Source organism: Enhydra lutris, unplaced genomic scaffold (assembly GCF_002288905.1).
Source record: "Enhydra lutris kenyoni isolate GAN:26980312 unplaced genomic scaffold, ASM228890v2 scaffoldscaffold110, whole genome shotgun sequence".
NCBI lineage: Eukaryota > Metazoa > Chordata > Mammalia > Carnivora > Mustelidae > Enhydra > Enhydra lutris.
In genome coordinates, this window is record NW_019154194.1 from 1,032,058 (window position 1) to 1,044,261 (window position 12,204).

The 12,204-nt window shown below is 58.8% G+C and overlaps 1 protein-coding gene across 1 annotated transcript in view; it reads left to right on the forward strand.

The window, feature by feature from the left end:
* LOC111139506 (multiple EGF like domains 8) overlaps nucleotides 1-12,204 on the forward strand; it is a 36,755-nt gene that overhangs the window by 8,272 nt on the left and 16,279 nt on the right. The window contains 20 exon segments of the mRNA XM_022491786.1: nucleotides 57-472; nucleotides 912-1,057; nucleotides 1,195-1,298; nucleotides 1,300-1,318; nucleotides 3,003-3,157; nucleotides 3,414-3,533; nucleotides 3,896-4,040; nucleotides 4,124-4,287; nucleotides 6,257-6,457; nucleotides 6,854-7,054; nucleotides 7,477-7,713; nucleotides 8,600-8,718; nucleotides 8,808-8,939; nucleotides 9,035-9,148; nucleotides 9,586-9,834; nucleotides 10,354-10,553; nucleotides 10,889-11,099; nucleotides 11,201-11,303; nucleotides 11,305-11,451; nucleotides 11,973-12,105. Coding sequence (XP_022347494.1) covers nucleotides 57-472; nucleotides 912-1,057; nucleotides 1,195-1,298; nucleotides 1,300-1,318; nucleotides 3,003-3,157; nucleotides 3,414-3,533; nucleotides 3,896-4,040; nucleotides 4,124-4,287; nucleotides 6,257-6,457; nucleotides 6,854-7,054; nucleotides 7,477-7,713; nucleotides 8,600-8,718; nucleotides 8,808-8,939; nucleotides 9,035-9,148; nucleotides 9,586-9,834; nucleotides 10,354-10,553; nucleotides 10,889-11,099; nucleotides 11,201-11,303; nucleotides 11,305-11,451; nucleotides 11,973-12,105 — 3,316 coding nt within the window.

Genomic DNA, 12,204 nt, shown 5'->3' on the forward strand with positions numbered 1-12,204 from the left:
GCTGGCTTTCTTGTCACTCTGTGTCACCATCCTGTCTCCCGGTCTCTTGCCCACAGGCTGCCCGGCACTCCCACGTGGCTGTGGCCTGGGCCGGCTCCCTGGTGCTCATGGGCGGCGAGCTGGCTGATGGCTCCCTCACCAGTGACGTGTGGGCCTTTAGCCCGCTGGGCGGGGGCCACTGGGAGCTCCTTGCACCACCTGCCTTGGGTTCCTCAGGGCCACCAGGCCTGGCAGGTCATGCAGCTGCCCTGGTGGACGATGTCTGGCTCTATGTGTCCGGTGGCCGCACGCAGCACGACCTCTTCTCCTCTGGCCTCTTCCGTTTCCGCCTCGATGGCACCAGCAGAGGGTACTGGGAGCAGGTGATTCCGGCCGGCGGGCGGCCCCCTGCTGCCACTGGCCACTCCATGGTGTTCCACGCGCCCTCACGCACCCTGCTGGTTCACGGTGGACACCGGCCCTCCACTGCCCGGTGAGTGACCTGCTCTGCAGGGCCAAGCCTGGCCTGGTCACCTGGGTCTCCAGTCTTTAGTGGTCTTTGCCCATTGATGGACTTTCGCAATCATCCAGGCCTCCCTTCCTTAGGTCATTCCCAAGTTCACTCGTTCTTTTATTTGCTCATCTGCTCACTGACTCTCTAACCCTTCATTCAGTCTCTTAGCCACTTACTTCCCGCATTCTTCCACCCATCTGTCCGCTCATCTACACCCTGCTGGGTCAAGGCCAGCCCTGGCTAAATGATGTGCAGAACCCAGAGATGACCAGACCTGGGTCCTGTCCACTGGGAGGCGGGTGGGGACATAAACCCCATCACGCCAGTTTCACCCTGACCAATCACGGGGCTCTTGAGAGCCTGGAGAAGGGAGAGAAGCCCTTCCTGCCCTTAGGCCCTCCTCTGCCCCTCCCGATAGGTTCTCTGTGCGGGTGAACTCCACTGAGCTCTTTCATGTGGATCGGCGTGTGTGGACCACCCTGAAGGGCCGGGATGGGCTTCAGGGCCCGCGGGAGAGAGCCTTCCACACAGCCAGTGTCCTGGGGAACTACATGGTGGTCTATGGTGAGGAGGCTCCCTGGTCCTGCCTGCCTGCCTGCCTGCCTGTCAGGGCCCCACGCCCACACTGAGCTGAGGCTCCCTGCCTGGGGGTCCCCATCTTTGCCAGGCTTGCCAGCTGTGCCTCTTTCCTCCTTTCCCAGGGGGCAACGTGCACACCCATTACCAGGAGGAGAAGTGCTATGAAGATGGCCTCTTCTTCTACCACCTTGGCTGTCATCAGTGGGTGTCGGGGGCCGAGCTTGCCCCCCCCAGGAACCCCTGAGGGTGAGCGGCCCCCTCTGTTTTCCTGAGAGTCACACCTCTCTGACAGTGAATCTGGGCTTTGGGCAGGAACCATGTTGGTGCTTGTAGGGTGAGCCAGATGTCCTGTTGGAGCTGGGCTCCGGAGGCCAGCCCGTGCTGGGGGCAACGTGGGGCCTCTGTTGCCATGGAGACGGGAAGCCGGCCCCAGAGCATTGGTCTAGGCTCCAGCCAGCTTTTGTCGGTTTCCAGCTGCCCCAGGGAACCGCCTGTGTTTGACCTTTTCAAGGTCATAGAGTGGGCAAGTGGCAGAACCAGGATGGCTGGCCCCAAGCAACCATCTGTACAAAAATATCATTTAATCGTTCTGTGCCTCAACTTGCCCATCTGTAAAACGGGAATGACAGTAGCACTTAAACCACTGGGCTGTCGTGAGAGCAGTTGAGATGGCACGAAGAAGGAAGACTGCCTAGCCAAGGGCTCAGTATGTTGATGTTATGAAGGTGTCAGAATCCTGCCCCAGGGCCCGAGGGCTTGCCAAGAAGCGGGTGTGGAAGAACCTTTCAAACCCATTAAATCAGACTGCTTAGAGAATCAGAAGGAAGCCACAGGTCCTGAGCTCGGAAAGACACTTGTACACACAAACCGGGCATATCATTTCAGGGCGCTGTGGACTTCTAGGAGACCCATCTCCTCTCCCTCCTCCACTGGACAGAAGAGCAAGGACAGAGAAAGTCATAAGGAAGGGGCATTGACATTTAAGGGATAGGCTGAGCGAAGGGTTCCCCATGGAACCCTGTTTGACCATCAGGAATAAAGCCTTGGCCTGGCATTCAAGGCCTCGAATCCAAGGCTCTTCTGTTGGTCACCGACCACTTACCCATCACTCAGGACTCTTAGTTCTGAGTGACAGGCTCCAACCCAACCAGCTTGAGCAAAACCAAGTTTCTTAGCTCACTTGAGTGACAGCTGGCTTCAGTCTGGCCTGGGTCTGGGAGCTCACAGGTTGGCATCAGCTGGTTCTCATTCAAGTTCGCTTCAGTCTGTGGCAGGTTTGTCTTTTGCAAATGGTCACCAGCAGCCCTGGGCCTATATACTACCCCTTTAAAAGGCCCAGAGGGAGGAAGCACATGCCTTTTCCCCCAAAATCGTAGGAATCGGGTCCTATTCCTGAATGAGTCCCTGACATGACGGGCCTGGGCTACACCCCAGTGCTGCTAGAGGCTGGGTTAGCTCAACTCGACCTGTGGACTGTGATGGGAGAGGGTGGTTTTCCAGAGGATGATCAAAGGCTGTCCCAGGATGGGAGGCTGGTGCCAGACAAAACCAGGTAAGAGTCTGGTGGCCTTGCCTCATGGCTCCCCGAGGGCAGAAAGATGGTCCATGTCTAGAGGAGGAAACCAAGATAAAGAGAAGTTGCATCTCTTGCTCAGTGCCACACAGCTAGTTGGACCCGTGATTTGAACCCAAGTAAGTGGTAGACCTAGGAATGGAAGCCAGGTTTTTCTGACAATGAAGATCAGGCCCTGTCATTAAAAGGTGTCCCGGGCAGTGGTGTGGGGACACGTTCAGTTGAAGCAGGAAGTCGGGGGCTGGACTGGGGCATGAGAAAGTCCGGACAGTCCTCCGGGCAAGGGAGCCATGAGCTTGGGAGACTGGCTGGAGTCTCATGTCCTTGGGTTGGGGGGGGGGGGTGTCTGTATTCTAGGCCGAGCAGCGCCTCCCAGTGGGCGGTACTCACATGTAGCAGCTGTGCTTGGTGGCAGCGTCCTGTTGGTGGCTGGGGGGTACAGTGGCCGGCCCCGTGGGGACTTGATGGCCTACAAGGTGCCTCCCTTTGTGTTCCAGGCGCCTGCTCCGGACGTGAGCACTGGGGTGATAGGGAGAGGGTGGCTGGTTGGGGGGGGGGGGCACGGGGAGGAGGCATGGTTCCCAGGGAGGAGGGAGCAAGTTGGGGTGGGTGCCTGGGAGAAGGACTGGGGGTCCCTGGGGCTGAGGACAGAGTGGATAGGGGTCCTTAAGGTGTCAAGCAGTTGGGGTTCCCTGGGATCATCAAGGTGGGCATGAGGGAGCAGGCTCCCATCTGAGGAGCCCCCCCCCCCCCCCCGTGTCTCTGCAGTACCACTTAGACTATTGCTCCATGTACACGGACCACAGCGTCTGCTCCCGAGACCCTGAGTGCAGCTGGTGTCAGGGGGCCTGCCAAGCCGCACCACCTCCTGGGACTCCCTCTGGGGCTGTGAGTGACCATCCCAGTGCTCTTTCTCCTCACACGGAGACTCGACCCTCAGTGTCTCCCTCTGTCGAAACCCAGTAGAGAAGGACTTTCTTCCATTTGGGAGGCTTGTTTTCACGGGAAGCTTGGTACTCCTGACCTCTGACCCCTGAACCTCTGGCCCCTCCTGATCCTTTTGAACTTACGACCCTGCCCGCAGAGCCCCTAGGTCCTGTCCTCTTGATCTTTCTCATTCCAGTTCATTTTCAGTTCCTTTCTCTGATTGCCTGCCGCTTTCTACCCCGTGACTCCTGAACCTGCAGCACTTCCCAGGTCCCCGTGAAGCCCCCGTGGACAGTAACCCCTGTCCCCTCCCTTCCCTGCAGTGTCCAGCTGCCAGCTGCCTGGGCCTGGGCCGCCTTCTGGGTGACTGCCAGGCCTGCCTGGCCTTCAGCAGCCCCACAGCTCCTCCCCGGGGGCCCGGCGCCCTGGGCTGGTGTGTGCATAATGAAAGCTGCCTCCCCCGGCCTGGTGAGTATGCAAGGGCGGTGTGGGAGGGGGCGGTGCAGCACCCCACACTGACCGCCATTGCCGCCCCCCTCCTGTCCTCACAGAGCAGGCCCGCTGCCGAGGGGAGCAGATCTCGGGCACTGTGGGCTGGTGGGGGCCTGTGCCTGTCTTCGTCACATCCCTGGAGGCCTGTGTCACCCAGAGCTTCCTGCCTGGCCTGCATCTGCTCACTTTCCAGCAGCCGCCCAATGCCTCCCAGCCTGACAAGGTGGGGAGCCGGGGGATGGGGCCCAGTGTGTGGTCCTGGGGTTTTCATTTTTCAAATGGTTCTATACCAATCTTGTGGTTGCCTAATAAGCCTTTACATTCAAGGGTTTGATCTTCCTTATTGACCTCATAAGAGTTTTTTTTTTTAAGATTTTATTTATTTGACAGAGATCACAAGTAGGCAGAGAGGCAGAGAGAGAGAGAGGAGGAAGCAGGCTCCTTGCTGAGCAGAGAGCCGGATGCAGGGCTGGATCCCAGGACCCTGGGATCATGACCTGAGCCGAAGGCAGAGGCTTAACCTAACCCACTGAGCCACCCAGGCGCCCCATCATAAGAGTTTTTTTAATTGTGCTAAAACACACATCACATAAAATTTACCATCAGCAACATGAAGCATGTTCACAGTATTGTGCGATCATCACCTAGTTCCAGAACATGTTTGTTACCCCATAAAGAAACTCCAGATCCATTAAGTAATCCCTCTCTGTTCCCTCTCTCCCCCGGCCCCTGGCAACTGCTAACCTTTTAGTGATTTGTCGTTGGCAATCCGCTAACTCTGGATTTGCCAACTCTTGTATGTCGTGTAGCTGTCCCCAGCATCCCCCCAACTCGATGTCACCCTGAGTCTCTCCAGAAGATCATCTGGGATTTCTTTTATATCCTTGTAGGTCTACTTATTCAGATACATGCACGTGTGACATTTAATTCTTTTTTTTTCTTTTTTTTTTTTTAAAGATTTTATTTACTTATTTGACAGATAGAGATCGCAAGTAGGCAGAGAGGCAGGCAGAGAGAGAGGAGGAAGCAGGCCCCCCGCTGAGCAGAAAGCCCGGTGTGGGGCTCGATCCCAGAATCCTGGGATCATGACCTGAGCCGAAGGCAGAGGCTTTAATCCACTGAGCCACCCAGGCTCCCCTAATTCTTTTTTTAAAAAAATATTTTATTTATTTATTTGACAGAGAGAGCGAGAGAGGGAGCACACGCGGGGGAATGGGAGAGGGAGAAGCAAGCTTTCCGCCAAGCAGGGAGCCCGATGTGGGGCTCGATCCTGGGACCCTGGGATCAGACCTGAGCTGAAGGCAGACACTTAACGACTGAGCCTCCCAGGCACCCCTAATTATTATTATTTTTCTTCCCCAAAAAGTAATAGTCCAGTTGCACTACACTGCCACTTCTATTTTTTAACATGTCCTGGCAAGCTTCTTAGGACTTAGGAAACACCCTCAATTTTTTTTTTTTTTTTTTTTTTTTTACAGTTTTGTAATACTCCATTTAGATTCTAAAGCTGTAGTGCTATAGTTTCCTTAAGTAGTTGACGAATACTTGGCTTATTCCATTCTTTTGCAATTATAAAATGATTATAAAATGCATGCCAATAAATCATGTAGTATGTCTGTCACTTTGAATGTTGGATCTGGATTCCCTTTTTTTGTTTTTTAAAAAACTCGTGTGCTGGTTTATTATTATATAACCAAGAACATGTTACATAGGGTGAGGTCTGGAAGGTTCGTGAGCAAAGGAGCTCTGTCCCCATATAGAGCTAGGGTCTGGGAGTTCACAGGAGCTAGGGTGTGACCCTCCTGCTGGCATGGGCTGGCATGGGCTGTGTTCACCAACTTGGAAATTTCTCTGAACCCTGTAGTTCAAGGACTTTTTAAAATAGCGTGGACTCTTAAGGGCTTTGGTAGAAAGTGGAAAGGTGGACTGTTGGGGAAGAAGCTCTTGAAAGGTCTGGGGTCCCGGAGTTTGATGAAGGAGGTGATGAGCGGGGGGCCGGCACCGTGCTATCTGTTGTCCAAGTTGGAGTCCTGACTCCGAGTGCCCCTGGCCTCGGTCTCTTGTTTGATGCAAGAGGGAAGGAAGTTGGGGTGCCTGATTTTTTCTGGTTCTGATGTTTGCCTGAGGGGCATGGCCACAACGGGGCCACTCGGAGAGGCACTCACGCATATCTTCCTCCCCGGCGGGCCCAGGTCTTGATCGTCCGCAGTACGACCATCACCCTGACGCCCAGCCCAGAGACCGACGTGTCCCTGGTCTACCGTGGCTTCATCCACCCCCTGCTGCCCGGAGGGCCCGGAGGGGCGGGGGCTGAGGATGTAGCTGTGTGGGCCCGGGCCCAGCGTCTGCACGTTGTGGCTCGGATGGCCCGGGGCCCTGACACGGAGAACATGGTGAGGGTGCCTGACCATTTGGGGGGCTGTTAGTTGCAAATATGGGGGGGTGGGGTGTATGGTGCAGGGAGGGACTGGGGAGAAATCAGAGGCATGGGACATATCCTTAGTGGAGGGAGAGCCCTGGGGCTTTCAGTTATGAATGGAATTGGGAAGGAATTTTGAAGAAGGTGGGGAAGGTCTGAGTTACCAAGTCAAACGCCCCCCAAGGAGGTCATGGGTGATGGTGGTGGGGTTAGTTGAGGGTTCTCAGAGGTTCTTGGGGTCTAAGGAACTCTGAAGCCCTCTTCCTCTTCCCAGGATGGAGGTGAGGTGGGTTTGGGGCTCTTGGAGGTTTCAGGGGTTGGGTCAGCTGGAACGTTCTGACCCCCGTATCTGTCCCTCACCTGTACCCAGGAGGAGGTGGGGCGCTGGGTGGCTCAGCAGGAGAAGGAGACGAGGCGGCTGCAGCGCCCAGGGTCTGCTCGCCTCTTCCCGCTGCCTGCCCGGGGCCACAAGTATGCAGTGGAGATCCGGGGCCAGCTTAATGGCTCAGCGGGCCCTGGGCACAGCGAACTCACTCTGCTGTGGGACCGGACTGGCGTGCCAGGTGGCAGTGTGAGTACTTCTGCCCGGGCCTCAGACCCCCGGAGCTTTCTGAACCGCAGGCTGCAAATTCTAACTCTCCTGAGCTAACCTCCTACTCCCTGACTCTTGACCTCTGGGCCTCACCTGGAGCCCTCCAGACACCAACCTCTGACCTTCAGACTCCGACCTGATCTCACATTCTGACCCCCTGCCCATATCTCTTACTCCTCTTGCTCTGACTTCTGCCCTCTGTGCTCCACTCCCTCATCTGGATGCTCTCAAACCCCGATCCCCTTTTGTCTGCTCCTCCTAAATCCTGACTTTCCATATGCTTGAGTTCTTGACCTTGTCTCCAAACACTTAAGTGTTCAGTGCTCAACCCTGACCCCTACCCCGGTCCTCAGCTCCCGCCCTGGGTGGACCCCCGGCCCTCATGTGAGCCCTTCCCCCAGGAGATCTCCTTCTTCTTCCTGGAGCCCTACCGCTCTTCAGCCTGTTCCTCCTACTCCTCCTGCCTGGGCTGCTTGGCGGACCAGGGCTGTGGCTGGTGCCTGAGCAGCGCCACCTGCCACCTACGCCAGAGTGGGGCCCACTGCGGGGACGACGGGGCCGGCGGGTCCCTGCTGGTGCTGGTGCCTGCCCTCTGCCCGCTCTGCGAGGAGCACCGAGACTGTCATGCCTGCACTCAGGTGCCTGCCAGGCTATGGAGGGGAGGTCTCAGGATCAAGGCAGCCGAATTAGGTGACCAGGGGTGGGGGCGGGGGTGAGCCCCCTGGAGTTGGCACCGGCATCCAAGGGGTCCCTTGGGTACAGTGGGGGGAGACAGGTGGGCCGTTGTCTTTGATCTGCAGGTGAGAGCCAGGTGGGGAGCAGAGGAGAGGGGCTAGAGAGTGGGCTCCTGGCAGTCAGGACTCTCCCAGTTGTAAGGGTGAGAAAACCCCAGTTAGCACCTCTTTACCGGAGGGGCCTTTATGGGCTCGGGCCCCAGAGCCCAGAGATAGGTCTTTAGGTGTGTAGTTCAGACAGCGTCTTCGGCATCCACCTTCTCCATCCTATATCCTCACTTCCCTTGGAGGTTCACTTCTTGGGAGAGGCAAGGGAACCACAAGGGCCCCAGACTTTCATCCCCCTCCTTAGCGCCCCCCCCCCCAAGTCCCAAGTAAGAGAGAGCACCTTTCTGTCCCCATCCCCCTCTTGCCCCCAGCTCAGCAGAAGTCCCAGAAGCAGGTTTTTGTTGGCTCTGGTTGGGTCTTGTGCCAGTTCTCAGAACCATCTGGGAGACTAGGGTGGGGGGTGGGAGTGTGGCCCTTTGCCTACCTCTGGGGCTTCAGGATCCATCAGCTGCAACTGGACCAGACACAGGGGTTCTGTTGCCCCAAAAGGGGGTGGGTGCTGGGAAGGCAGATCCCATGGATGCCATTGGCTGAAGGAGGAAGTCTGGAGAGACAGACAGCGGGGGAGGGAAGGGGGCTTGGAGGGGTGGTTTGTGGGGTGGGGCAGGTGAGGGAAGCAGCTGCTTATGGATCCCAAGGTAGATGGTTAAGCTGGGCTCTAACTCCTTCTTTAATTCCCCAGGACCCCTTCTGCGAGTGGCATCAGAGCACCAGCCGCAAAGGGGATGCCGCGTGCACCCGGCGGGGCCGGAGTCGGGGTGCCCTGAAGAGCCCAGAGGAGTGTTCCCCGCTCTGCAGCCAGTGAGCCACCTGGGCCCAGGGAGTGGGGATGTAGGGAGCTTGGGGGAGCTGGTGCACAGTTTGACCCTGCCCCTGCTCCCCACCCCCAGGCGCCTGACCTGTGACGATTGTCTTGCCAACTCCAGCCAGTGCGCCTGGTGCCAGTCCACGCACACCTGTTTCTTGTTCGCAGCCTACCTGGCCCGCTACCCGCATGGGGGCTGCCGCGGCTGGGATGACAGGTGTGGTCTGGGCAGGGGGGTGAGGCTCACAGAGAGAAGGGCAGGGCGCGGGGGGTAGGATGTGGACACCCCCACCCACACCTGTCGCCCCACAGTGTGCACTCGGAGCCTCGGTGCCGGAGCTGTGACCGCTTCCTGACCTGCCACGAGTGTCTGCAGAGCCACGAGTGTGGCTGGTGTGGCAACGAGGACAACCCCACGCTGGGCCGGTGAGGCCGGGACCACAAGGCCGGAGGGCTGGTGTGTGGGCAGGGTGTGGGGCTCTCTCCTGCTCTGATTCTAACGGCCGATTGTCTGTTTCTTCCCTTTCCCTCTCTCTTCTCCATCTCCACCCTCTCCCTGTCTCTGTGACTGGTTTCTTCTCATCTTTCCTCCTTGTCTTTCTGTTTCTGTCTTTCCTTCTCTCTCCCATTAACCATTTTCCTGTGTGTCTCTCCCATCCCCTGTTTGCTTGTTACAATTCCTCCTGTCTGACTCCTCTGGGTTTCCCTCTCTCCTTCATTTTTGCTATGTCTTTCTGTCCATATTCATATGTCTGTTTCTCTCTAATTGGTCCCTTTCTGTCTGTCTCGATCTCTCTCTCGATTCTTTATCATCTCCCCATTCCCACCCTCTCCTCCGTCCCCACCCCTCCCCACCCCCCCAGCTGCCTCCAGGGAGACTTCTCAGGGCCACTGGGTGGGGGAAACTGCTCCCTGTGGGTGGGGGAGGGCCTGGGGCTGTCGGTGGCCCTCCCTGCCCGCTGGGCGTATGCCCGCTGTCCCGACGTGGATGAGTGTCGCCTGGGCCTGGCGCGGTGCCACCTGCGGGCAAGCTGCCTGAATACACCCCTCAGCTACGAGTGTCACTGCCAGCGAGGCTACCAGGGTGATGGTGTCACCTACTGCAACCGCACGTGAGCGGGGAGGGGTTTCCATGGAGATGTCGCCCTGGGGCTGGGGCACGTGTAGATGGAGGGAGGAAGCCATTGCGGTGCTGGGGTGCCTCCCTGGGGAACCAGCATCCCCGTGAGCCAGGGGGCTTTACCTTGTGGGTTAGGCCCTCATTAGAGTGACAGGGTCCCCAGTGCAACACTAGTTACTGTGGAGATGGGTCACCCCTGGACTGCGGGCCATAGTCTTCTGCGTTGCCATGGAGATGGAGGAGGACCGAGTTGAAAGGGGTTTTCACAGAGAGCAGATCCCTGGTGGTTACCATATGTGGTTACCATAGAGACGGGATATGTGGTTACCATAGAGACAGGAGTTACCACGTGGGACACCCACAGAGTCCGGGACGGGTGGCAGCGGGGAGAACAGGCGATGGCCTGGGTTGGCATTGCTGTGGAGAGGAGGTGGCGGACTGGGGTGGGAGGTGGGTGTGCCTTGGGTACTCCGGCCCCAGCTAGCCTTGCCTTCCCCCGCCATGCCCTCAGGTGCCTGGAAGACTGTGGCCATGGTGTGTGTAGCGGTCCCCCCAACTTCACTTGCGTGTGTGACCTGGGCTGGACGTCGGACCTGCCCCCGCCCACACCTGCCCCGGGACCGCCTGCGCCCCGCTGCTCCCGGGACTGTGGCTGCAACTTCCACAGCCACTGCCGCAGGCGGGGGCCTGGCTTCTGTGATGAGTGCCAGGGTGAGCGGCCTCCTCCCCGACTCCCGGGGCTGGCCTCAGGGACCCTCCTCAGGGCTCTAGTGTCCTTCCTCTGCCTGGGCGTCTGGGTCCCCCAACCCAGCTAGCGCTCCCCCTGCCCCATGGTCTGCTCCAGACCCCACACGGTTTCAGTGCCACCCATGTCTTTGGTGGGGGCTTGGTCTCCCCTCTGGAGGTGTGCAATACCTCCCCAGTCTGGGTTCCCCTGGTCACCGTGGTCTGGAGCAGCTGTGCGGGGTCAGGGATCGGCTGAGCATTGTATGGCTCCTCCTGCCCTTGGCCTGACTCCGTGTCCTACCTACCCGGGGCCTCCACAGACTGGACGTGGGGGGAGCGCTGTGAGCGGTGCCGGCCCGGCAGCTTTGGCAATGCCACGGGCTCGGGCGGCTGCCGGCCGTGCCAGTGCAATGGGCATGGAGACCCGCGCCGTGGCCACTGTGACAACCTCAGCGGGCTCTGCTTCTGCCAGGACCACACGGAAGGTGCCCACTGCCAGCTCTGCTCCCCTGGCTACTACGGGGACCCCCGGTGAGCCAGGGGCCCGCCAGGAGGGCCAGGGGAGGGTTAGGGACAGGATGGGACAGGGCGGGACCAGTCTGACGCTCTTGCTCTCTCCTCCATCTACCCAGGGCTGGTGGCTCCTGTTTCCGGGAGTGTGGGGGTCGTGCCCTCCTCACCAACGTGTCCTCAGTGGCACTGGGCTCACGCCGGGTTGGGGGGCTGCTGCCTCCAGGGGGGCGGGGCAGCGAGAGCCGGGCCGGGCCTGTCCTACTGTGTGTGGGTTGTCTCGGCCACCGAGTTGCTGCAGCCCTGTGCCCCTGGGACCCTGTGTCCTCCACTTACCCTCACCTTCTCCCCCGACAGCAGCACCCCCTGCACAGTGAGTACCGAGGGCACCAGGGTTCAGGCCCATGTCTCCCCTGCCCAGTCCGAATCCGCAGACAGACCCTGACCCCGCATCCCTGTTCCTTTATACTCCAAACCTTAAGCTGTCTTCTTCGGATCAAAGACCTTCGTTCCGGAGCCCCCAGACCCTCCCGTTCCCCAGATCACCTGTTTCGTGGGCCTCCCACGCCCCAGTCCAGGCGTGGTTGGTATTTGCACTGTGTGGGTCAACTCCGACCGGTAGGTCGTGGCTGCCAGGAGCTATGTGTTGAGAGAGAGGCTCTGTGCGAGAGTGCTTGATCCCTGAGCCGTGTCTGCTGTGAACACAGGAGGGGGATGGTGGCCGCAGTGTGACTCTCTGTTCGGAAGTTTTAGGCGGCCCATTTTCCTGGGCTCAGAGTGTCTTCCCCTCTTGAGCTCCTCCTCCTCCTCTTCCTCCTCCTCCTGGACCCCACACGTCCCTCTTCCTCACCCTTACCGTCCCCTGAACCTTCATTCTGTGCCTTCCACCTCCAGCTGAGCTACGTCCTGGCCTTTGATGGATTTCCGCGCTTCCTGGACACTGGCATCGTGCAATCGGACCGCAGCCTCATCGCTGCCTTCTGCGGCCAGAGGCGGGACAGGCCCCTCACTGTGCAGGCCCTGTCGGGTACGGGGTCTGGGGAAAGTGGGACCCTGTCCGAGGCTGCGTAGCCCTTGCCCCTTACACTGTCCCCCAAGGTGGGCTCAAGGCCCAGCCTGACTCTGC